This window comes from Brassica napus, chromosome C5, assembly GCF_020379485.1.
Source record: "Brassica napus cultivar Da-Ae chromosome C5, Da-Ae, whole genome shotgun sequence".
NCBI lineage: Eukaryota > Viridiplantae > Streptophyta > Magnoliopsida > Brassicales > Brassicaceae > Brassica > Brassica napus.
In genome coordinates this window covers 27,652,474-27,676,620 of record NC_063448.1, presented here as the reverse complement: position 1 = coordinate 27,676,620, position 24,147 = coordinate 27,652,474, and the positions used below count along the sequence as shown (strand labels likewise).

At 36.6% G+C, this 24,147-nt stretch overlaps 6 protein-coding genes across 6 annotated transcripts; 4 read left to right on the top strand and 2 right to left on the bottom strand.

Moving 5' to 3' along the window:
* Positions 1-1,364: 1,364 nt before the first annotated feature.
* Positions 1,365-3,592, top strand: LOC106392793. Its single transcript, XM_048757368.1, has 2 exons — positions 1,365-2,049; positions 2,133-3,592. Exons 1-2 carry the CDS (start codon positions 1,365-1,367, stop codon positions 3,569-3,571), a joined length of 2,124 nt encoding a protein of 707 aa, XP_048613325.1. The 3' UTR covers positions 3,572-3,592.
* Positions 3,592-4,944, top strand: LOC125587887 (ATP-dependent DNA helicase PIF2-like). The gene has a single exon (XM_048759179.1). It carries the CDS (start codon positions 3,601-3,603, stop codon positions 4,759-4,761), a length of 1,161 nt encoding a protein of 386 aa, XP_048615136.1. The 5' UTR covers positions 3,592-3,600; the 3' UTR covers positions 4,762-4,944.
* On the top strand, positions 4,910-5,353 carry LOC125587185 (ATP-dependent DNA helicase PIF1-like). Its single transcript, XM_048757366.1, has one exon. It carries the CDS (start codon positions 4,910-4,912, stop codon positions 5,351-5,353), a length of 444 nt encoding a protein of 147 aa, XP_048613323.1.
* Positions 5,354-7,021: 1,668 nt separating this feature from the next.
* Positions 7,022-8,134, top strand: LOC106404101. Its single transcript, XM_013844853.1, has 5 exons — positions 7,022-7,159; positions 7,238-7,502; positions 7,591-7,705; positions 7,801-7,925; positions 8,043-8,134. Exons 1-5 carry the CDS (start codon positions 7,022-7,024, stop codon positions 8,132-8,134), a joined length of 735 nt encoding a protein of 244 aa, XP_013700307.1.
* A 12,744-nt stretch (positions 8,135-20,878) lies between these two features.
* Positions 20,879-22,102, bottom strand: LOC106404102. Its single transcript, XM_013844854.1, has one exon. It carries the CDS (start codon positions 22,100-22,102, stop codon positions 20,879-20,881), a length of 1,224 nt encoding a protein of 407 aa, XP_013700308.1.
* A 1,134-nt stretch (positions 22,103-23,236) lies between these two features.
* LOC106404103 lies at positions 23,237-23,566 on the bottom strand. The gene has a single exon (XM_013844855.1). It carries the CDS (start codon positions 23,564-23,566, stop codon positions 23,237-23,239), a length of 330 nt encoding a protein of 109 aa, XP_013700309.1.
* Positions 23,567-24,147: the final 581 nt, after the last annotated feature.

Here is a 24,147-nt window from a genome sequence, read left to right as displayed (position 1 = left end):
GTATTTACCTAAAACCTAGCTAATATCAAATATTTTTTCAGCAAACATTCTGGTTAATTCAACAGAGCATATTTCATACCCTCCAAAGAAAATGGCTAAATCAACAGATACTGCTCAAGTTGATTCAGATGAGTCAGGTATAAACCTTAAAAATGTATCTATATAGAAATATTGGCCATACTCTTAGAACTCTGATACGGACACTTTCTTATGATGAAAAACTAATTATAAAGTAATATTCATGGCTATTCAATTGTCAGATTCTGGTTCTGAATTATGGGATTGCACTAGCAGCGATGACGATGACAACCAATCTGACTCAGATACATTTGAGGATGATCATGCTAAAAGGATTGAAAGGCAAGCACGAATCAATATGGTTGCAAATCGTTTTGCACAGGTGTTTGGTTGTTTGACAAACAAAGATTCACCTGTAGTTGACGTACCCGTGGTATCTAGAGCAAAAGAAGAAGGTAATTCACATGATAGCATATAAGTTTTTCAAACATATACTATTTAAGTTTTGGTATGAATAGAAATATTAATAAATGCATCTGTGATAATTGGCCACAGAGGACTATAAAGATGATGGTGATCTAACAAGACAATGTCTGAAATGTGGAGCTCTCTTTTGGTACAATGAAAGGGTGAGTAAGAGTAGAAATGCAAGAACTCCTGTGTTCACCATGTGTTGCATGAGAGGAAAAGTCCAACTTCCCCAACTAAAAGAACCACCTGAATTACTTCGTCGGCTGCTTACAAATGATGATTCGATGAGTAAGCACTTTCGTGATAATATCAGACCCATAAACATGATGTTTTCCTTTACATCTCTTGGTGGAAAGATTGATAACTCAATTAACAAGGGTCAAGGTCCTAAAGTGTTCAAACTACATGGTGAGAATTATCATTTGATAGGGAGTTTGAAACCTCCGCCTGACCACCCTGCAAAGTTCTCTCAGTTATATATTCATGACACGGAAAATGAAGTTCAAAACAGAATAGCTGCACTGAGGTAAATTTTGCAGCGTGTCTATAAGATTGTATTTACAGAAACTAAATATATATTTTAAGGATTTTGGAGTTTTAATATTAATATTTGTACGGCTATATTTTATGCAGTGGGAATTCTGAAAAAAAGCAAAATAAGAGAAGACTTGGTCGAGGCTATCATGAATATGTTAAGAATCTCTAATGTTCATGTCAAGACCTTTCGTAATGCAATGGACAGGTTTAATGCTGAAGATGAATGTCAAGAGCTCAGTTTGGTCTTAATTCACAATCGTCTAAAAGATGGACGTGTTTACAATCTCCCGACTTCTTCAGAAGTAGCGGCTTTGGTGGTTGGTGATTTTCAGTTAGACATGGATAAATGTGATATTATTCTGGAAAAATATTCGGGAAAACTGAAAAGAATCAACGAGCTGCATCCTTGCTATCTGCCTCTTCAGTATCCATTGATATTCCCATATGGAGAAGATGGATTTCGATTAGGGATTCAAAATGGTTTCACCGGTAACGGCAAAAGGAAAAAGCATAATATCAGTATGAGGGAATTTTTCGCATACAGGATTCAAATCCGGAATTCTGGTTCGCAAGTCCTTCTTCTATCCAGACATTTGTTGCAGCAGTTTTTGGTAGATGCTTATACAATGATCGAGACACACCGTCTACGGTACATTAGGAAAAATCAGGCTAATCTACGGACACTGAAGTTCAGTAAGTTTGTTGCTGCTGCGAACGACGGTAATACAACTTTGCCTATTGAGGGTAACCGAATTATCATTCCCTCATCCTTCACAGGCGGTCCAAGATATATGCATCAGATGTATTTGGATGCTCTGACTATCTGCAAATACTTTGGGTTTCCAGATCTCTTCATAACTTTCACATGTAATCCTAAATGGCCTGAGCTGTCTAGGTATTTTCGGAAATACAATCTCAGGTCCGAGGACAGACCTGAACTGTGTTGTAGATTGTTCAAAGTAAAGCTGGATTGCTTGATGGAGGATCTAACCAAAAAACATTTGCTTGGCAAGACAGTGTCAGGTATGTTAATAAGTTTGATTATTTCATATGAGATGTAATTTTAACTTTTGCTATTGGATTTCTAATTTTTCTCTTTCTTGCAGCACTTTATACTATCGAGTTCCAGAAGCGTGGGCTCCCACATGCTCATATTCTTTTGTTCATGGATTCAAAAGACAAATTTCCTAATGCCGAGGATATCGACCGCATTATTTCAGCCGAAATTCCTGAAAAAACCCAAGAACCCAAACTGTATGAGGTTGTAAAGGACATGATGATTCATGGACCATGTGGTGTTGTCAACAAAAAATCTCCGTGCATGCAAGATGGGAAGTGTAGCAAATTTTTCCCCAGAAAACATGTTGAGAAAACTACTGTGGATGGTCAAGGTTACCCTGTTTACAGGAGAAGAGAAGATGGGGCTTTTGTTGAGAAGAAAGGAATTCAGTTAGACAATCGGTTTGTTGTGCCTTACAACAAGAGTTTACTACTTCGGTATAATGCTCATATTAATGTGGAATGGTGCAATCAGACCCGGTCAATTAAGTACTTATTTAAGTATATCAACAAAGGTAATGACCGTATTACAGCAACAGTTACTCAAAAGTCGAGCACGACCGAGGCTACTGGAGCTGAGACACGTGAAATAAATAACCCAAGAGGAGAAGGTGAAACTACTATGGATGAAGGTGCTGAAGCCGTAGTTGATGAAATAAAAAATTATTTTGAAGCGAGGTTAGCAAAACTATTATGTATTATTACTTTTTGTTTGTTTTTCCTCATATATGAATGTGGCATCGATTCAACTATGAATTATAAATATTTTAGGTACATCTCTGCTTGTGAGTCGTCTTGGAGGATCCTTGCCTTTCCCACCCATTACCGATCTACACCTGTAGAAAATCTTACATTCCATCTAGAAGGAGAGCAACCTGTTATTTACAAGGAAGGAGATTCTGTGGAAAGTGTTTTGGCTCGTGTGCAGAATTCAAAGACAATGTTTTTAGCTTGGTTTTATTGTTGTGAGCGATACCCTGAAGCAAGAGATTTGACCTATGCAGAACTTCCGACAAGATTCGTATATGATGGAAAACAAAAAGAATGGAATCCAAGGAAGAAAGGTTTTGCAATTGGGAGATTAGCTCCAGTTTCCCCAAGTTCTGGTCAGAAATATTTTCTGAGGGTTTTGTTGAACAAGGTTAGAGGTCCACGGTGTTATGATGATATAAAAACAGTAGAAGGGATAGTTCACCCAAGCTACGAGGATGCATGTTACAAGCTGGGTTTGTTGGACGATGATAAAGAATATATTGAAGGACTGAAAGAATGTTCTTTTTGGGCGTCCAGTGATTATGTCCGCAAACTGTTTGGGAACATGTTGTTATCCGGTTGTTTATCTACGCCTAAGTTGGTCTGGGAAGCAACCACTGACATCCTATCTGAAGATATTCTCTACATTGAGCGTAAGAAGCGTCATAACCCAGGTAAGAAATTGCATTTAATCGAACTTATATTTAATTTTATGGATTACTTGAAATCCTAATAAAAAGGAATTTTTTTTTAGGTCTCATAATGACCGAAGAAGAAATTTTGAATTGTACTTTGGTCATGATTGAAAATATCTTGCAAAGTAAGAATAGTTCTTTGGCTAACTGGGAGTCAATGCCAAAACCCATTCATACTTCTCAGGTTTATGACGACAATCAGTTATTACATCAGGAACTTAATTACGACAGAGACGAACTGCAGATTAAGCACGATGAATGGCTTCGTATGCTGACAGATGAGCAAAAGTCAGTGTATGATGAGATTATAGGAGCTGTCTTGGGGAAGAAAGGTGGTGTCTTTTTCCTGTATGGTTTTGGAGGTACAGGGAAAACATTTTTGTGGAATATTCTTTCAGCTGCCATTCGATCTAGAGGTGATGTTGTCCTTAATGTTGCATCTAGCGGTATCGCCTCCTTATTGTTACCAGGAGGGAGAACAGCTCATTCACGGTTTGGAATTCCTCTAAATCCTGATGAGTTTTCTACATGCAATATAGAGCCTGGAAGCCATCGGTCTGAATTAATATCTAGAGCTTCTCTTATTATTTGGGACGAAGCACCAATGATGAGTAAGCATTGCTTTGAGGCTCTTGATCGAACTATGTGTGATATTATGAACACCACAGATGACAAACCATTTGGAGGTAAAACCGTTGTTTTCGGTGGTGATTTCAGGCAGATACTACCAGTCATTCCTAGGGGAAATCGAGCTGATATTGTAATGGCTGCTCTGAATTCTTCATATTTGTGGAAGTATTGCAAAGTTTTGCAGCTGACAAAAAATATGAGACTGTTTTCAGAGACAGATGTTCATGAAGCCGAGGAGATTAAGGCTTTTTCAAAATGGATTTTGGACTTGGGAGATGGAAAGATCAATGAGCCAAACAATGGGGAAACTTTGATAGATATTCCGAAAGATCTTTTGATTACTCAGTGCAGTGAACCAATTGAGTCAATAGTTTCGGAAGTTTATGGGGACACATTCAAGGACTCTAATGATCCAATATTTTTTCAAGAAAGAGCCATATTATGTCCCACCAACCAAGATGTTGATGTTATAAACAACTACATGCTTGATCATCTAACAGGTATCTATTGTTTGTGTTACCCAATATTAATTTTGCATCTAATTACTCCCTTTCATTTTTTCTATGTTCATATTATATGTATTTGTATTTTCAGGTGACGAAAGGATTTATTTAAGCTCAGACAGCGTTGATCCATCTGATTTGAACTCCAAAGATGACTCTGTTTTCTCTCCCGAATTTTTGAATAGTATTAAGACGTCCGGGTTGCCTAATCATTCTCTAAGGTTGAGAATTGGTACACCGGTGATGTTATTGAGGAATATTGATCCTGATGTTGGGTTATGCAACGGGACGCGGTTGCAGATAACTCAATTGGCTAATCATATTATTGGAGCAAGAGTCATTACAGGGAAACGTGTTGGGGAGAAAGTCTTTTTACACCGTATTCTAATAACACCTACAGATACGAAGCTGCCATTCAAAATGAGGCGGAGGCAATTTCCCTTGAAAGTTGCATTTGCGATGACAATAAACAAGAGCCAGGGTCAAACACTTGCAAATGTTGGTTTGTATCTACCTAGACCAGTGTTTTCACATGGACAATTGTATGTTGCTGTTTCTAGGGTCAAGTCTAGGAAAGGGTTGAAGATTCTTATAACCGACACCGATGCCAAGCCACAAGATTCAACCATGAATGTTGTATTCAAAGAAGTTTTCCAGAATCTTTTTGACTATCACGATGATGTGTAGTTTCGGCCGTAGTCAAACAATTCAGCATTGTGTTGTTGAGGTATGTATAACTTAGTTGCTTGCATGGATGTATATTCAGTTTTTCATTGCCGTAAAATAAATGTTTATCTTCGTGACATGGGTTGCAGATAAAAGAAGCGGAAGCAAGGGCTACATAACCTTATCAGCTAAGAAGGGTATAACCTTCATAAGTTTGTGTTTTTATAGACCCAAGGTTTCAGATATATTTTTAGTTTAAGAGCAACGTTTATAAGATTACTATGAAATATAACACTATATAACATTGCAAGAAATGAAGTTCTAATGCTATCCGATGACCTAACGATCGGAGAACCAAATAACGAATTCCGTACTCTGTATCTATCGAATTTTCTAATCAGTCTTTATCTTTTCAAGCAAACATATTCAGTTATGAAAAATAAGTCTATATTTCATGCATTTTGAACATTCCATATTATCTAGAGGTTAACATTAAACAAGAGCCGATGAAGGTACTAACCTTTTTGTTTTAGCTTTGGAATTCGAAGTTCGTTATCTTCTAGCTGATTGTTTGGTGATTCAAATTCTTGTAGTTTTCTCCAACCTGATATATAATATAAAACACACATTGCTTTAATTAATTTTCTCCAGCTAAATATCAAACAGATGGTTAATTTTCCAAATTCAAAAAGCATAATTTCAAAAGTATTCTGACCATCTTAGTCAATTTACGTATAGCAAACCTATTCAGTTATGAACAATACGACTCTACTTGCCTCATTTTATTACATTTGTAAGCATGAAGAGGCTTATAGTCATCGACTGTACCGCGAGTTATTATTTACGTACACTGGGCTATGTAATTTGATAATCATGAGTCCAACTATAGCAAATTTTGAAGTACATAGACGAAAGTTTAGAAACTTATCTTATTAACCGTGACATAGCTTCGTTTCCTTTTATGTAAAGGTTTTCCAACTATCTTTTAAATTTATTCCCTGTAAAAAAAAATATTATCAATTATACAAAAAATGAACTGTAAATGCAATAAAATGTCTATAAAGTAAGTAAAATATATATTTATATAAATCGAATGTTGCATTACTAAGTTCAAATCTTATCTTACTGCGCTCTTCTCCAAGGGCGATCCCTTTTTGGAAGCTGATATTTTCGCGTACACCTTTTGGCAACATATTTTTAAATCTTTCTTTATTTCTTCCTCTATATTTTCTGAAATGTTAGAAGTTAATGTCTTAGTAGTGTCGTATATTAAAGGTTCCTAATAACATTACGATTGATTTAAACAATTGTCTTTACAAATCTTATAGTAGGTTGTCTCACACTTTATAAAATATTTGCTTCCCTCTTTTGTATTTTCTAAATTAAACTATCGATTATCAATGCACAGTTATTGAAAGCCAATTTAACACCTTGCAATCTACTGCTCGAATAAAAGTTCATAATAACATTACATATAAGTATATTTCCTTTCCAAATCTTATAATAGTTTGCGTCACACTCCGTAAATTAGTTATTTATTTTCCTTCATTAAGCCAACATTAAACACAATATCTTCTTTTTTTCCACACTAAAGGAAAGCCAATTTAACACACTGCGTATATATATACAATGTAATCATAACTAAACCTTACAGTAAAAAAACGTATTATACTTTCTTCTTCAATTGCAATGTCGCAATTCACTCTTTTGGCCAACTTGGATCTATCGATCAAGAACCCTACAGTCCGTGTTAAGGTGATCAGTAAGTGGAGGGTGAATTCACCATCAAGAATTCACAAAAATACAATTCTTTTCTGTGATGAGAAAGTAAGTTGTTACACTAAACATATTATAGTATTGTTATCTCTAGACTATTCGTGTACTAATACATATTCTTTTTTTCAGGGAGTAACAATCCAGGGTACCATTCGTGATGCTTTCCCTAAGTCATTTGAAACCATTATGAATGAAGGGGAATGGTTTGGGATTACTAATTTCAAATTAGAACACAGTTTCGGCAGAGTAAGAATGACCAAGAACCGATACAATGTTATTCTCTCTGAAAAATCGATCATTTTTAAGAGTGAGCCAACTACGTACTGCAACTACTATGCGTTCAAACCATTTGGTTCAATTATCCGTGGTCTTGCTCATCCAATGTACTGTATTGGTATGTCTTATTAAGTTTTCTCATTCTCTTTTATATTGTCTTAGTTGAAATTAATTTGGTGTTTTTCATGTTGGCATAAATGTTTTAGACTTATACGGAGCACTGGTTGGTGTTGGGTCGCTTGAAACATATGTATTACAAGGCGATGGAGTTGGGGATAATTCTCTGGATAACAAATTGGTCTTCTCCCTGATAAACCCAGAGTATGTACTCCAAATTACTTTGCAACTTTTGTAGTCTGATTTGAAGTTTTATACATTTCATAATGGTTAATTCTGTTTTCTACAACTAATGACAGATTCATTCAAATAAAATGTATTGCTTATGGAAGTACTGCTAGAGAACTACATGCTTATTGGTCATCTATAAGGGCTAATGTCATTTTGTGTGTTTTAACATTCTGGCAAATTCAGTGGGGTGAAGGTATTATAACTATATACCATCAAATTGTCATTACGATTATATATATATATATATATATATATATATATATATAAATATGATTTAATGTAACAAAATTCTTAAATATTGTTTTCGTAGGTGGCTTTAGGTTCATGACAAACCTGGAAGGATGTTCAAAGATTATGTTTAACCCAAGCATTCCGGAAATTGAAGCTTTCAAGAAGAAGTAAGCAAACGATATAGCCTAACTATTAGTAATCTTTACCAACTTAACTTATTCACCTTTATACACTGACACAATATTTTTGGTGATTTCCAGGATTCCAGCAATAGCATTTTGATGACATATATCAAAATATGAAGTTCAGTAATGTTTGGGTTTTTACTATAATATGCAGTGTTTCCTTCTATTTATTATAATTGGCTTTTAATAATTATATGCAACTTTTCCTTTCTATTTCTTATGTTTGGCTTTTATAATAATAATAATATGCAGATTTTCTTTCTTCTTTTCGCCTCACAACGTCTATTACCATTGAATCGTATCTTTATTATTAATTTTTGTTAAAAACAAAATCGTTAACCTAATTATGAAAGTCTACAATCACAGAAGTGTACAATCTATTTATTGGTTTAGATTATATGGGATTTAATAAAAAAATGAAAACGTTTTGCAAATACCTGGAAGGTAAATTCTGATTTTGACCGCGAACCCAGAACAAGCTTCACTCCGCTTCGAAGCATTATTAGATGTTATAGTACAAGAGTGGCATCATTTTTGCCTTATCCACGTCTATTGCTCACTCCCTCTTCAATTTAGAAGAAATCCAAATACTGAGAAGGAGTTATTAGATGTTAGAATCAACATAAATATCGTTTGACCACGAATCTCATAAACAAAACATATAAAACGACCATAAAATTACCTGAATAATCTTCCACTGAATGAAATTGGTGAATTGCGAAACCCTATTCCCCTTTTGATTAAATTTGCCTGCGTTTTTTTTTTCAGTGATGTGAAGCTCGAAATAACCCAATTTTTTCGGCTAACTCATGAGACCATGTCTTATCTAATTGGTTAGCGTAATTTTTTTAAAGCCCATTTTCTAAAACGTTTACAGGTTTCACAAATTTATAAAAAAGTCCATGTGGTCCATTATAAACCTGAACATTTTAATTTTACGAAGCACATGATGAATCAGGTTTGTTAAAAACCTTGTGTTCATTACGGAAGCTGACTATATTAATTTCACATGCGCTATATGGTTTGGTAAATTTATACTATAGTTTAAATATTTTTCTGTATATATTATAAGTTTCTATATGTTTATTAAGCAAAAAAAATCTATAAAAACTAACCTCATATTTCCTTAAAATTACGTATTTTTCAGAATTAAAACAAATTACTGTATCAACAAAAATAGCCATTACAATAGACTTTTTTTTTTAAAAAAAGTACAATAGACTTTCCAACGGCTATATAATGATATAGTTCCAACACTTTTTTCTATTTTCGTACATAACTACATGGTAGGGAATAAATTATTTTTAAACAAGGCAATTTTACACTATTCAAAATTCAAATTTATTTCAAAAAAATATTTAACCCCGCGCAAGGCGCGGATCTCATCCTAGTTGCTTATTAAAAGGTAATTCAAGTGCGATATTACTTATCAAAAATACTAATGCTTATTTTTACCTACGGTACACATACCAAATGTGATATTTTCATCATTTTTCTTTTTCTTTCCTTTTACCACATTTTTGTACCTGGCAATTTATTTTTAAATTTTGAAAGATATATTAGTTTCATCGTCAACTTGAATCTATATATATACACCTATCTTATCTTATTATATAAAGAAGTGTTTCCTCTCTCGTGGTGATGTCACATCATTAAGTAGAGAGAGAAAATGCTGACACGTGTCCTTAAGTGTTTATTCCTTTCGTTTGTTTTGTTTTGTTAATGGGTTTCAACGATTATTTTAAGATTTAAAGCCTCTTAACCGGCTTGCTTTGCTTTGAACAAAAAAGAAATAGACAGCAACTGTCCTTCTTTTCAAGGAAAGATGTAGCAAAAATCAGTATGATATAACCTCGATTACTCTTTTTGTTTAATTTGTTTAAATTATATATTTTGTTGTTATATATCTTACTATATAAAAGACATATTTACTCAATTCTCATACTGACATAATAGTAAAAGGAAAAACTGTCACATATCATATTCTGGTAGAACTTTAATTTCTTTCGTTTGGTTTAACGGGCTCTCACAAATGAATAAAGTGTGAATTCTCTTGATATCATGATTTATGTTGAAAACCAACAAAAGTTTGGCCCACATAATCGCTTTCACCTTCGTTACGAGAAGCTGCAATACATTCTACGGTTTATCCTCTCCTGCAAATTCTGATTATGTCTTCCTTCAATGAAGGCTCGGAGAGGGCGTAGAGATGTCTTCGTGAGTAATCTATACGTCACATTCATATTATGTCGTTGCGTTAGATATTCTTCACACTGGAGCCATTACAAGTAGCATTGATTCACCATATGTTGTGAGCAAACACGAATCAACTCGAAGAAAGCAAAAGAGAGCAAAAACAAATTAAGAAAAATATCCGTTTAGGGTTTCGTATTATTATGTGAATGAATAACTTTACAATCCTTAGACCCGTATCTATAGCAACCTCAAAACCTGATTTCCTTATCCCTTTAGAAATACATAATTATCTAAAGAAAAGTAAAATTTTCTAATCCTATAAGATATACCGTACCTCAAAACCCAACCCAAAGAATGCATAGCTTTTACTAGAGCACAGAGATTTAAGACACATCCAGATGCAACACCGTCATTCATTCCATGTCCCCATTCCTTTCACGTTTTCAAATTCATTGCATCCTCCTTTCTTCGAGACAGTGAATCTGCAATTATAAATGGCTTAGATTGCATCCATGAATTCACAATGTCATTGCTTACAATCATAATAGCACAAAAATCTTTTTCACACGATTGAATCCGATGTTGAAAGAGTTGAACTGAGATCAACTGAGGAAACACTGTCGTCTCTGCAAGTCATGCTATGGAAGATATCATCTAACTAAAAGGTAATTACATTATCTGATATATTGTTACGTTGAGTATGCACATCAATTATACTATGCTAATTGCCAAGTACAATTTATTTATAAAATTGTAATCATGAGTTACTTCGATTACATGATTTTTTTTTATTTTCAAACACAATAGTAATGTATTTAAGACTAAAATTGTATAATTTCAAATAGTAATGATCACTGTCAAATTTTTATGTAGTCTATCTAACTTAAATATAGATGCAGTTAGAATGGATCAAACTTCGCACTACTTATTACTTATAACTTTGGTAAACTCATCGAGTAATTTTTAAAAACTAATTTTAACTATTACTACAGATAAACTAAAACAAACATTAAAATCAAGCAAATAATAATATTTTATAAAGCTTTTTATAATTACTAAGTTTACAATTTTAAAATAAATTGTCAAATAAATCGATAAATCATTTTAAAAATACATGAATATTAATTTTAATTTTAGTTAAGAATAAGTTAAACATTTGAAGTAATTTATTGAGAAAATGACAAAAATAGCACTAAATCAAGTTTTTGTTTCCAAACTAGCACTCAAGGTCAAAAGTCACAAAAATAGCACTTAATGTTTTATCAAAAGTCACAAACTTAGGGTTTAGAGTTAAAGGGTGGGGTTTAGGATTTAGGGTTTAGGGTTTACGGTTTAGAGTTTAGGGTTTAGGGTTTAGAGTTTAGGGTTTAGGGTTTAGGGTTTAGGGTTTAGATTGCATCCATGAATTCACAATTTCATTGCTTACAATCATAATAGCACAAAAATCTTTTTCACACGATTGAATCCGATGTTGAAAGAGTTGAACTGAGATCAACTGAGGAAACACTGTCGTCTCTGCAAGTCATGCTATGGAAGATATCATCTAACTAAAAGGTAATTACATTATCTGATATATTGTTACGTTGAGTATGCACATCAATTATACTATGCTAATTGCCAAGTACAATTTATTTGTAAAATTGTAATCATGAGTTACTTCGATTACATGATTTTTTTTTATTTTCAAACACAATAGTAATGTATTTAAGACTAAAATTGTATAATTTCAAATAGTAATGATCACTGTCAAATTTTTATGTAGTCTATCTAACTTAAATATAGATGCAGTTAGAATGGATCAAACCTCGCACTACTTATTACTTATAACTTTGGTAAACTCATCGAGTAATTTTAAAAAACTAATTTTAATTATTACTACAGATAAACTAAAACAAACATTAAAATCAAGCAAATAATAATATTTTATAAAGCTTTTTATAATTACTAAGTTTACAATTTTAAAATAAATTGTCAAATAAATCGATAAATCATTTTAAAAATACATGAAAATTAATTCTAATTTTAGTTAAGAATAAGTTAAACATTTGAAGTAATTTATTGAGAAAAGGACAAAAATAGCACTAAATCAAGTTTTTGTTCCCAAACTAGCACTCAAGGTCAAAAGTCACAAAAATAGCACTTAATGTTTTATCAAAAGTCACAAACTTAGGGTTTAGAGTTAAATGGTGGGGTTTAGGATTTAGGGTTTAGGGTTTAGAGTTTAGAGTTTAGGGTTTAGGGTTTAGAGTTTAGGGTTTAGGGTTTAGGGTTTAGGGTTTAGAGTTTAGGGTTTAGAGTTTAGGGTTTAGAGTTTAGGGTTTAGAGTTGAGAAATGAGGTTTTGGGGACAAGATTTCAAATTTTGAAAAATAAAAAAAATTAAAATTTTCCAAAGATAAAATGCTATTTTGGTCATTTTAGTTTTTGAGTGCTATTTTTGTGATATAAACTTAGAAATGTGCTATTTTGGAGATTTGCTCTAATTTATATTATTTGTTCATTTATTTATCCGCCCGCATGACGGACCTACCCTACTATTTATATAATTAATTGTCCTGACAAAAGCAGTGACTCTACATGTTTGATAATCCTGAAATAAAAACAGTGTAGTTTTATAACTAATGCATGAGATGATAACTTAAAATATTTATTTATAAATGAAATAAAAAATTTGGTCCATAAAAATGCTTAATTATCCTTTTTATTATTTTATTACACCCCGACTCTTTCTTTTTATCGGTCCACAGTCTTTGTTTATTAGTTCTTCTCCGTTGTCTGTAGAATTATTTAAAAGGTTAGTTGTCTTACCTTGAAAAACAAAAGACCAATAGTAGGATGAATCAACCAATCATATGATTCACATGTGATATTGTTTGTCTCTGGTCTCATCTCTAGCAGAAACAAAAATCCCTGAAATGTTATAAAAGAGTCCACATATCTCCACCAATGTGTACGCATCTAACATCTCTTCTTCTAATTTAGACATGGGTATGCTTTGAAAACTGCCTGCTCTTTTCGTTTTATAAAGAGTATTATTAAATACTCTCAGAGGAAAAATCCAATCATTTGGTTTCAGGAATCACTAAGACGTGGAGAGTGGATGCAGCATCGAGCTACTCGTTGAAGCTAGTGGATCTTTCAGAGATAAAGCCGTTGAGTACAACTAAACCCTACGAATCAGCTGTATTTACTGCTTCAGGGGTAATCAGTGGCAAGTCTAAACCAATTATGTGCTTCAGATACTAGCTAGCTTTTCCAGAAAAGATTAGACCTCTAAAGTTATAAGCTTTTAAAAACGATAAGCTGGAGGTTGATTGTGTACCATCTTGGCAACGAAAATAAATGTGGAAAGATCACGTCTCAACAGTGCTCTGTGCAAGGACTTTTGGGGGCTCAAGGTGACTCAACAGTCTAGTACATACATTTGCAACCATTTTTAATTAGTAACTTAAAACTAAAGGTTACAATCATAGAAAACTGGTACCTTTAGAGAAAGCTAGGCTTATTGAATAAGGGGTTTGAGAAGGTTTTTAAGATTTGGTGGAATTAGAGTGTTTTTTTTTTAATTCAAGGATTTTGATGGGGATTTGAAAAAGGAATTTGGTAGGATTTGGTAAGATCTTTTTAAAATATATATTCTAATAATAATATTACCATTAAACTACAAAAACGTAATATATCTATTAGGTTTATATTAATAGGATTCAAACCTGCATTCCCAGCTAGCGTGTAAGGAAATAAGTAAATAACCAGAGAGCTTCAGCGAAAAACTTCACACAAAAACCTTCCATTCCATGGAGAATCTTAGCCCAAGCACCTAGCTGCCTTGAGAGCTCAATATCTGGTGCACCACCTCCTGAAGTCAAAAACCTCTTGCTCACCATACACGTGACAACACATAAATCATCGTGTAGACTCCTCTCGGCTTCATAAAGAACAAGCTGATTGGAACCACGGACAAAAACAGAAGTTGTTGTCCCCATATCTTTGATTCCAATGATCTTCAAAATCTTTACATCTCCAAGTGAGGCTTCTTCAACAAGATCAGCATTGCCAAGGTTCTACATTAGAGAATGGCAAACAGTTCAATATCTTGGTGACAAAGTCATCTCATCCCTCTCAACAGCCTTAATCACCATAATCTTAGCTTTAGCCAAATAGTGAAGAGAAAGATCAGTCACAGCATCTCTCAAAAACTCTTATGGATCAGCAAAACATTAAAACCAGTTGCTTTTATCTTCTTAATCATCCATAAGTATAAACTAATATGTTGGTGAGTATAAGATCATATAGAAATATACAGAGTTGCTCAAGTAACTTACTAGAAAAGCAAAACAGGTTTTATCCACTTATTAACCACAAAAGTTTGAAACAACCTTTCTCTACTGTAACTGAGCTGCTAATACTACCTCTTTTATATACTTGATGAGATATATAAACGTAATTAAGAATGTTTAAGTCACTTGTGTGGATACTAGTAGATTAAGATGTATATATGTACTTATGTTTTGTTCTGTTCAGTTGTATGGAATAAACTTGTAACTTTAATACATATATGTCTCAAAGCTTTGTCTAAAAATACAACTACTTCAGAGACCAGTGGTTCGCCAACTATAGCCATTCATCAACCATTCCAGAATTCGTGTATAACAAATGGTCACAACTCAACCGAGACGAAGAAACATACAACAACACTTGAAACTGAAATTAGATATAAATCTGTGCATTTTCTCTGAATGACAAAAACATTAGAACACGTCAGGATGGAACTATTGTTCTGTTGTGCTTGTTTTAGAAGAAGCGGAAGAGCATAATTATTCACCTTAAGAGTTCTAAGCTGTTCCTGGTACTGAGTAACAATATTCTGCTTCAGATGCTGCAACTCCTGGCGTTGATCTTCACTTTCTCTATGCGGCTTCCGTTACGTCACCACAGCTCGTTTGAGTAAATTGCTTTGCTTCAATTAGATTTCTGCAAGGAGGGTCGAGAAGCATACATTTGCTTTGCTGCAGATTGGATTTCTGCCAGAAGGGTCGAGAAGGTTACACGTTGCATATCATCTTCTTCTTGTTGAAATCTCCGTTGTTAGCTCATCAAAGGAACCATCTATCAGATGATGAGTTGATGACGGTGACAAAAGTTTTTTTCTCCCAATCTCAGCGACGCTCGTCTTCTTCATATCATCTTCTTCTCGTTAATTGATTTTCTCCCAATCTCAGCTACATTCTCTTTTTAAATAATTGTGTTTTTTTAATAAATTCCCAGAAAACGCAATTTCTACAAGAAGAGGTATGGGTTTCAATTCCCGGAGAAGGCGAATTATGCAGAAAAATTAGAGAAAATGCTTACAAGAGATCTTCAGCATGGTGCAAAGAATACCATCAGGAATGGATCTCATAGGGCTACTCAGGGTGATGTAGTCAGGCGTGAATCCTCATAAGGCAGGTAGAATTGTCGACTGTAATATCGTCTATGTAATGTTTTTCATAATTTTTAATAGCATAATTAACCAGACAAAAAAAACATATTATTTTTTCTCTAGGAACTCTTTCATCAAACTGTCGTAATGTACAAACAAAAATACAAACAACTAACTTATGGTAAGGAAAAAAATGGATTACACTAAGTAACAAAAGCAAAACGAAAATCAAAATTGTAAGTTAGGCTATGACAGTTATTAAAAAAATTCTTAGCATTTTAGTTAACTCATATTGAAATTGATTAGAATAAAAGCATTCGTCGAAAACAAAAGTCAAATTCGAATCAGGTAAAAATCTACATAAACTATACTGTTAGTTCTATATAATAATTTTATGAAATTGGGGTCCTAAAAATTGCATATTTCTTGGGGGCCTAAAGGAGAAACCCTTTTAAATCCACGGTAAGCACGGCTCTGCGTCTCAATCTATGTAAGACTAGAAACTTCGGTTTCAGATCTTCCCGATAATTAGGAGATTCAAATGCAAGAGGCAACACTCTAGTTTATAAGATGAAACACAAAACTGAAACATAAAGAAACAAAGGCCAACGCCTAGAAAAGACATCACAGACAATAGAAGACAACATTAACTCACCCTAAGGGAAGGGTTTAAGAGTTAACGAACGTAACCTCCGTCTGAATGAGATCATGTAACCATGACGGGCCACCCAATGCAAGATAAGACTGTAACCGCCCGTCCCTCAGAACACTCTTTGCTATCTCTATTGCCACCTTATTGGAGCCTCTTGATTCTACTTCAAAAGCTATGACTTCAAATTCCGAGCATAATGTAGCAATTTACCGAAGTAAGCATCGATATCTTGCCCATCGTATAGGGTTCTGAATTGCCTCCACTAGCCTTTGGGAATCAATACCAACACTGACCTCTTCTAACCTCAAGTCTCGCAAGCTCCTAAGAACCCAAAGAAAGCAGTTCATCTCCGCTGATAACCGATCAGGTGATGGGAGCAGAGCATCCCTTGTGTGCATTCCAACCTCACCTCTATGATCTCTTGTGATCCATGCTCCTCCTGTAAGATATCTATCGTTTCTCCAGTTCGCATGCATATTACATTTCACTAACCCCGGAGCTGGTGGTGCCCACTACTCCGGTGCTCCAAGATCGCGCAAGTATTGGTTGCCTCCTTGCTCCACTTTATTCAATTAATTCCATAAGGTGGATTCTCCAGAGCTATGTGAGCTAACAACAGTGTGGACTCTTGTACTTCTGCATACAACAAACTGTTCCTGTTCTTCCAGATGGTCCAAAGCATCCATGGAATCGGTCTTCTTCGAACAAGTTCCATATTCGAATCTTCCATGATGTGAAGACACCCATTCAGCAGCTCAACTAGGTCAGCATTATGAACGTTTTGACTTGGAATCATATCGAATTCTCTCCACAGCTCTTGTGCCTTCGTACACTGAAAAAAAACATGTTTGATTGTCTCTGATCCTTGGTTACACAGTTTACACGTCAGGTCTACTGGCATTCCGTGAGCTGTAAGGCATTCCGCTACTGCAAGTGCTCCAGACGCCGCACGCCATAAGAACGTGCGTATTTTGGGAAGCGTGGGAACTTTCCATATTTGTTTTTTTAAGTCAAGCACTGCCTGCTCTTGAACTACTTCCTGTCCTCTCAGCTCCTCATTTATCTTTGCTAAGAGCCAACAACCACTCTTGACCGTGTAGCTCCATGTCTTGTTGAAAGCCCAAACCTCTCTGTCTTCAACGTCTCCAATAATGACCTTCTTAATCCTCTCCACCTCGTTAGGTGGAAATAGGTTATGTAGTCTCTCTAACCCCCATTTCCCATCCTCTCCTATCAAGTCCCAGACTCGTAGAGCCACATCAAAGGCTATTTGTTTACTCACTGGCCGACGAGGTGCATCATCAATTATCCATTAGTCAGACAAACAAATGTGCCTTTCCCATTTCCAATGGATTTTATAAGCCCTTTCCTCAAGAGTTCTCGGCCAACTAAAATACTTCGCCACGCATAAGATGGTCTGTATCCCTTTCCACATTCTAGAAACGTTGATGAAGCAAAATATCGTCCTTTGTACACCTTCGCAAGCAAGCTATCAGGCTCATTATACAGTTTCCATGCTTGTTTGGCTAATAAGGACTGATTGAAATCCCCAATGTCTCTGAACCCCAACCCTCCTTTGTCCTTCGGTACACATATTTTCTTCCACGCAACCCAATGTATCTTCTTCTTCTCTCCATCTTCATCCCACCAAAAACTAGCCATTGCACTCATTATCTTTTGACAATGATGCTTAGTCAATCGAAAGCATGACATCCCATAAACTGGAAGAGCCATAGCAATAGACTTGAGTAGTACCTCCTTTCCGCCATGGGAAAGCTTTTTGGCAAACCAACCTCGTAGCCTCTTGTTAAGTTTCTCACCAATGAATGCAAGTAGCTTCTGTTTGGAGCCGCTAAAACACTCCGGTAATCCCAGATGTTTTCCATTTGTGCCTTCATTATCAATGTGTAGAATCTCAGCCAACAGTGTTTTCATCACCGGATCAATATCAGCTCCAAAGGTAACCGCTGACTTCTGAAAGTTTATAACTTGTCCAGACGCATCTGCATACAGCTTCAGACATTTCAGGAACTCCGTGCACTCACTCAAGCTGGCTTTGCACAGGAATAGGCTGTCATCTGCAAATAATAATTGTTGGACCGAAGGGCAGTTCCTCGTAAGCCTCATGCCAGTAAGAAGACCGTTCTGCTCGGCTTTATTCATCACGTGCACCAGGGCCTCAGCACATAGGATAAACAAGAACGGTGAGAGCGGATCTCCTTGCCTAATTCCTCTCTCCGGTTTTATATGACCAAAAGATTCACCGTTCATCAAGACCGTATACGAGACTGATCTGATACAACTCATCACCCAATCAATCCAACGTCTGTCAAACCCCATTTTAAGAAATAAAATCTCCAAGAAATCCCACTCCACTCTGTTGTAAGCTTTAGACATGTCTGTCTTTATGGCAATGAAGTCTCCTCGACAGTTTGGATTTGTTTTGAGACCATGGATCATCTCATGAGCTATGAGGAGATTATCCGATATCAGACGCCCCGCTACAAAAGCACCTTGTGTCTGCGACACAATCCTTGGCAGGATCGTTTTCAGTCTGTTACTCAGCACCTTGGATATTATCTTGTATATCACCGAGCAAAGACTGATCGGTCTGAGGTCCTTCATTTGATTTGCGTTAGGTATCTTAGGCAACAAGCAGAGTTGTGTGTGGTTCCAGTCTGTAGGAATAACCCCAGAAACAAAGAATTCCTTCACCTCCTTCGTTACCTGTTCCCCCGTGACAGACCAATATTTCTGAAAGAAATGGCCGGTCATTCCATCAATGCCAGGTGCAGTGTGACTTTTGATAGCTTTCACTGCACGTTTAATCTCTGCGTCTGTCACCGGCTTCGTTAGACTAACATTCATTCTGTCAGAGACTCTCACTTGCATTCCCTCCAGCAATGCTTCAGCATTTTGCGAGCCTCCAGAGTGGAAGAGATCTTGGAAATACTGAACCGCTATCTCTGCCTTCCGCTCTTCATCATGATGTTCAATTCTCGAGTTGTCAATGAGTGATTGAATCCTGTTTTTCATTCTTCTCGTCTCCACCCATCCATGAAACACAGTTGTGTTCTTATCACCTACTTGCAGCCATGAGTTTTTGCACTTCTGCTTCCAAAAGGCTTCTTCTTCCTTGTATATTTTCTCCAGCTCCATACGTGTGGCCGCTAAAAGTTGCAAGTCTGGGTATTGTTTCGGACTCTCTGCCTCTAGAGTCTGCCTCAACTTCTTAATTTGCTCATTGGAGTTCACATTCACAGACTTCTTCCACTTCGAGAGTTCTTTCCGACACGTTTGAATTCTTTATGTCACAGTACCACCATTTCCACCAGTATACAGGTTCCAGCCCTTACGTACCACTTGCATTACTTCCGGCTTAGTGCACCATCTCTTGTCAAAAGTGAATCTACCTTTTCGCCTTGTTTGTGCTGGTACCAAGCTTGCCAGAACCGGCCTATGATCTGATCCTGTCCTTTCCAAGTACTTAATATGTGCTCCTGGAAATAGCCTGAACAACTCGGCATTACCGAACGCCCTGTCCAAACGACATTGCACCCATACCTTCTCCTTAACTCCATTAGTAAAAATCTCTCTAACTCCAGCCCATTAGAATGGATCTCCTAAGCTTGGCGGTTCTTTGAGTCTGCAATCTCTCTGCATTGCCCGAAACTCAAAGAAAGAGCTCTCCTCTCGTGCTGGCCCTCCTAGCTTTTCTCCATTGTTCAACAATTCATTAAAGTCACCTATTAGAAACCACCCACCAACTCTGGTCAGGCTGATGTCTCTCAATACCTCCCACACAGCACGTCTCCTATGTCTCACTGGATCTCCATAAATGAATGACATGAAAAATCATAATGCTCCAATCTTCACTTGGGTATCAATGATCCGGTTTGACGGTGATAATACCTCCACCTCATATGTACTCCTCCAAAAAAGTGCCAAGCCTCCACTAAGTCCCACTGGGTCTACCAAATAGAAGTGGTCATAACCCAACGAACTTTGAAACTTCCTTACGTGATCTCTAGAGTTTTTAGTCTCTAGGAGAAACAAAAAATCCGGAAGATGTTCATGAAGCATCTCCTCCAGGCGTCGAAATGTCGAGTTGCTCCTCAATCCTCGACATTTCCAACTGAGCGTCGTCATTGAGAATTAGATGGTTTCTGGTGAACCATCAAACCCTCATAGTGTTTTGACACCTTTGACGTAACTTCTCCCTCCTCAGTCGCTTTACGTTTGAGTGAACCTTCCTCGTTGTCCTTACTACTCCTCTCTCTTACAACGCCAGTAGCTCGTCTCTTGTTTTGATTCCTACGAACCCAAGATGAGTTAGTTTGTCTTGAGTTACGGCTTCTATTATCTCTCTCGCCTGACATGTCTGTATGGCTCCCCATGACAAAACCTCCTCTCTCAAGAGCCATTGCATTCTTTTCCTCCATTCCATGACGCCCAACAACCTCATCAGCCGTTTTCTGCGTTGTGGCTTTGAGCCTCACACTCCTCTATGTAGCCTGTTCTGTTCGAAAGCCAATATATAGCATCTGTTCCTTCCTTTTGTTGATTGTTATATTCACTCCCCATCTCCAAAGCTGGATGCTGACGGTTTTCTCTTCGGGCCGAGGATTCAGAGATATCAGGGATCTCTCTATTCTCCACTCCTCTGAAGTCAAAAACTCGTCCCCTTTCTCCATTTTTCTCCATTGAGGTCACTGGCGCTGTCTCCAATCTCAAACATGATCTTTGCGCCAGAGGATCTCTTGATAGCTCATCAAGAGTCTTTTTCATTTTAGCTTCTCTGAGACTCCTCTCCTCAGGGTCCACACAGCTCATGTATATTCTCATCTGCTCAAACACTTCAGGAGCTACCACTGTACTGTAAGGCTGAAACCCCGGAGGCACAGAAGGAGCAAGGAGTGGCATAAGCGTTTCCGCTAAATTGTTATGGTGCTGTCGGCTTGCTCCAGCCTGTTTCTGCACTGATCCTTGGCCCACTGCTATCTCATTGCCCTTGTTTTTTGAGCGTTGTAGCAATGGACACCTCTGCTTTTCATGTGATAGTCGTAGGCAGTGAAAACACTTCTTCCTGATTCTTTCATATTCCACATCTATAAATTCCACTCGATCACCTGGCAGAGTGAGTGATTTTTTATCTCTAATAGGTTGGTTAAGGTCGATGATCACTTGGACTCTCACATAGTCATTAAGCAGAGGCTTCTCTGGATAAAATTCAATAACCTTTACATGCCCAATCCCATCTGCTATCGCATCAATTGTTTTCAGCGTCAGGTAGTTCACCGGGATATTCCTCAGACGTGCCCAAATTGCCGTAGTTTGTAGGAAGTTTCTGGGAGGGTATTCAACCCATCTCTCCATAGCCATCCCCCAATCATCGAAAGTCCAAAACCCTTGTTTCAGAACAGTCTGAATGTCCGTTTCCAGATCGAAAACAAACTGAAATCGCTCTCTTGTTAAAGCAATCCCCTTCACCCGCTCATAGACCTTCCAGATTTTTGGCATCGTTCTCAGCATCCGAGCCATATTCTGACACTCCGGGTTGAGCAGTCTACCCAACAAACTTCTTCCTCCTCTTTCCATGGCACAAAAGGTGTCGTCCTGTGGTATAACAATCGATTTATCCTCCTCCAGTGACATGCCTTGCATCACCTCGACCAGATTCGCATCCATCACCAGTAAAAATATTACTTCAACTGTTCTAGCTGATCTCCAAGTCGATAAAGGTATTAGAGGACGCGACGGCGATGTTAGAAACCCTAGATAAACACTATTCTCCTTTGAAGATTTATAAGAAAATCGAATATTTTCCGAAGATCTTTGGTAATTTCCAAAAAGATTTTGGAAATTTCCTGTTTTAATCTTGTTTGCAGCTAGGATATTCTCCTTTTGGAAGTTCACTTCACTCCTATTGGTTAAAATCAAATCGCCTAGAGAGGGAGAAAAAATCACCAAAATCGCCATGAATATCCTGAAAAAAAATAATTGTTTAAGCAAGAAAAAAAACAATAAAAACTAATTGACAGGTAGGAAAATCTTTTGTCCTATTGTTTCTTTCTGACGTAGCTTAGAATGGAAATATCTTATTTAGGATGAAGTACCTTAAAATCAATGCCTTTTTGGTTTGTTGAAAACTTTCATGTTTCAGATGTAACAAGGACTTGAAATCCAAATAAAATCTATCATAAACATTATTATCTTAGTTTGAAATAAATATAAATAACTAAATAGTTAGAAAAGTAAACAGAATAATTAAAATACAAATACATCTTATTTATCTTGAATACTAAATCAATTTGTGAAAATGATACAATGATCCTAAAAAGGATTTGGGTATATCTCAGTTCATCGGACTCTCAACACTGAAAGGTCAAAATAATGGATATTTGTATCTTTGGCTGCTACCTTCTTACACAACCCTCCACATAATAGATTTACCTGGAAGATCTTGCATTTTTCGAGCATGAGTGACCAATTTTTCTTTCTTTCTGATCAGTTCCTCGCTGGACAGAGATATTGGTGAGTTATCACATATTGGTGTTCTTGTAACTCCTTGCTTAGAACATCTCCAAGAACAGCTTTAAAACCTCAGGATTTATGTTCTCCAAAACCAATCTCAAAACTTCAAACTATAAGATTTTGTACAGTGAAATCTCTTATTTTTTGAACGACAATTGCATGAATAATAAAAAGGGTGATTAGCTTGCAATGAAGGCACAAAGAGCCCGTTTTGCAAGTGAATCAGCAGAGAAGTTGTCCGTACGCGAAATGTAAGAAAAACAGATAGAAGAAAAACAACAAGAGAGTTCATAGATATCTTGGAGGATTCCTACAAGCTCCTTGATAAGCTCTTTCTTTTGGATGACTCGGATTAGAACTTACAAGTGAATCAGCAGAGAAGTTGACATGTAGATCATTTATGCTCATATTTTGAGCCTCCATTAGTGCTAGTCGAATGGCTAAAGCTTCTGCAATAAGTAGAGACCCAACGTAGTCTTCCGCTCTGTTGCCACATGAGAAAGCTGGTCTCTGTGCGTCTGAGAAGACCCAACCCAACCCTGCACTTTGACGTGAAGCGTTCCAGGCTGCATCAGTGTATACCTTTGTGAGAGGTTCATCTTGTTGTTGACGGAGCATATCTATAGTAGCAATTATAGTAGACTTTTCCTGAGCTTTTTCAGACAGTTGTGCTCCCTGTCATTCTCTTGCTTCCGTGATGGCTTTAGACAAGGTTTCCTATGGAAAGATGGCTCTGTTCTCAAAGATTATTTTGTTCCTTGTTGTCCATAATGCCCAGCATACCCATGTGAAGAGATTTGCACCAACAATACCCGAAGGTGGCAAACAGATGAGTTTTTTTTTACGAGGTTAAGCAGTCTGCAAAACTGATATTGGAGGAGAGATTTACGTCTGAGTAAATAGGAGCAAGGTCCCAGAGTTTTCTCGCAAAGATGCAAGACACAAACAGGTGATGAGCCATTTCTTTCTCGCCGCAGTGTACACATGCTGTGTTGTCTCTCAAACCCCTTTTTCAAAATTTTCTCCAAGAGGAAGGGCTCCTTGTAGGGTTTTCCAGAGAAAGAGTTGTATTTTGGGGGAGCATGCAGCTTTCCAGACATTTGTGTTCCAGTCACTACAAGAAAAATAGCTTTTCTTAGCGGCCAGAAAACGCTATCTAACGATACGATAGCGATTTTAGAAGCGCTCTATCATCGTCC

Excerpts from the sequence above, each read along its gene's own strand:
- LOC106392793 (XM_048757368.1), top strand. The coding sequence starts at position 1,365 with ATGGATAAATGTGATATTATTCTGGAAAAATATTCGGGAAAACTGAAA. Across the intron at positions 2,050-2,132 it reads GCTTGGCAAGACAGTGTCAG|CACTTTATACTATCGAGTTC; the intron begins GTATGTTAATAA and ends TCTTTCTTGCAG.
- LOC125587887 (XM_048759179.1), top strand. The coding sequence starts at position 3,601 with ATGACCGAAGAAGAAATTTTGAATTGTACTTTGGTCATGATTGAAAAT.
- LOC125587185 (XM_048757366.1), top strand. The coding sequence starts at position 4,910 with ATGTTATTGAGGAATATTGATCCTGATGTTGGGTTATGCAACGGGACG.
- LOC106404101 (XM_013844853.1), top strand. The coding sequence starts at position 7,022 with ATGTCGCAATTCACTCTTTTGGCCAACTTGGATCTATCGATCAAGAAC. Across the intron at positions 7,160-7,237 it reads TTCTTTTCTGTGATGAGAAA|GGAGTAACAATCCAGGGTAC; the intron begins GTAAGTTGTTAC and ends TCTTTTTTTCAG. Across the intron at positions 7,706-7,800 it reads TTCTCCCTGATAAACCCAGA|ATTCATTCAAATAAAATGTA; the intron begins GTATGTACTCCA and ends AACTAATGACAG.
- LOC106404102 (XM_013844854.1), bottom strand. The coding sequence starts at position 22,102 with ATGGATGCGAATCTGGTCGAGGTGATGCAAGGCATGTCACTGGAGGAG.
- LOC106404103 (XM_013844855.1), bottom strand. The coding sequence starts at position 23,566 with ATGCTCCGTCAACAACAAGATGAACCTCTCACAAAGGTATACACTGAT.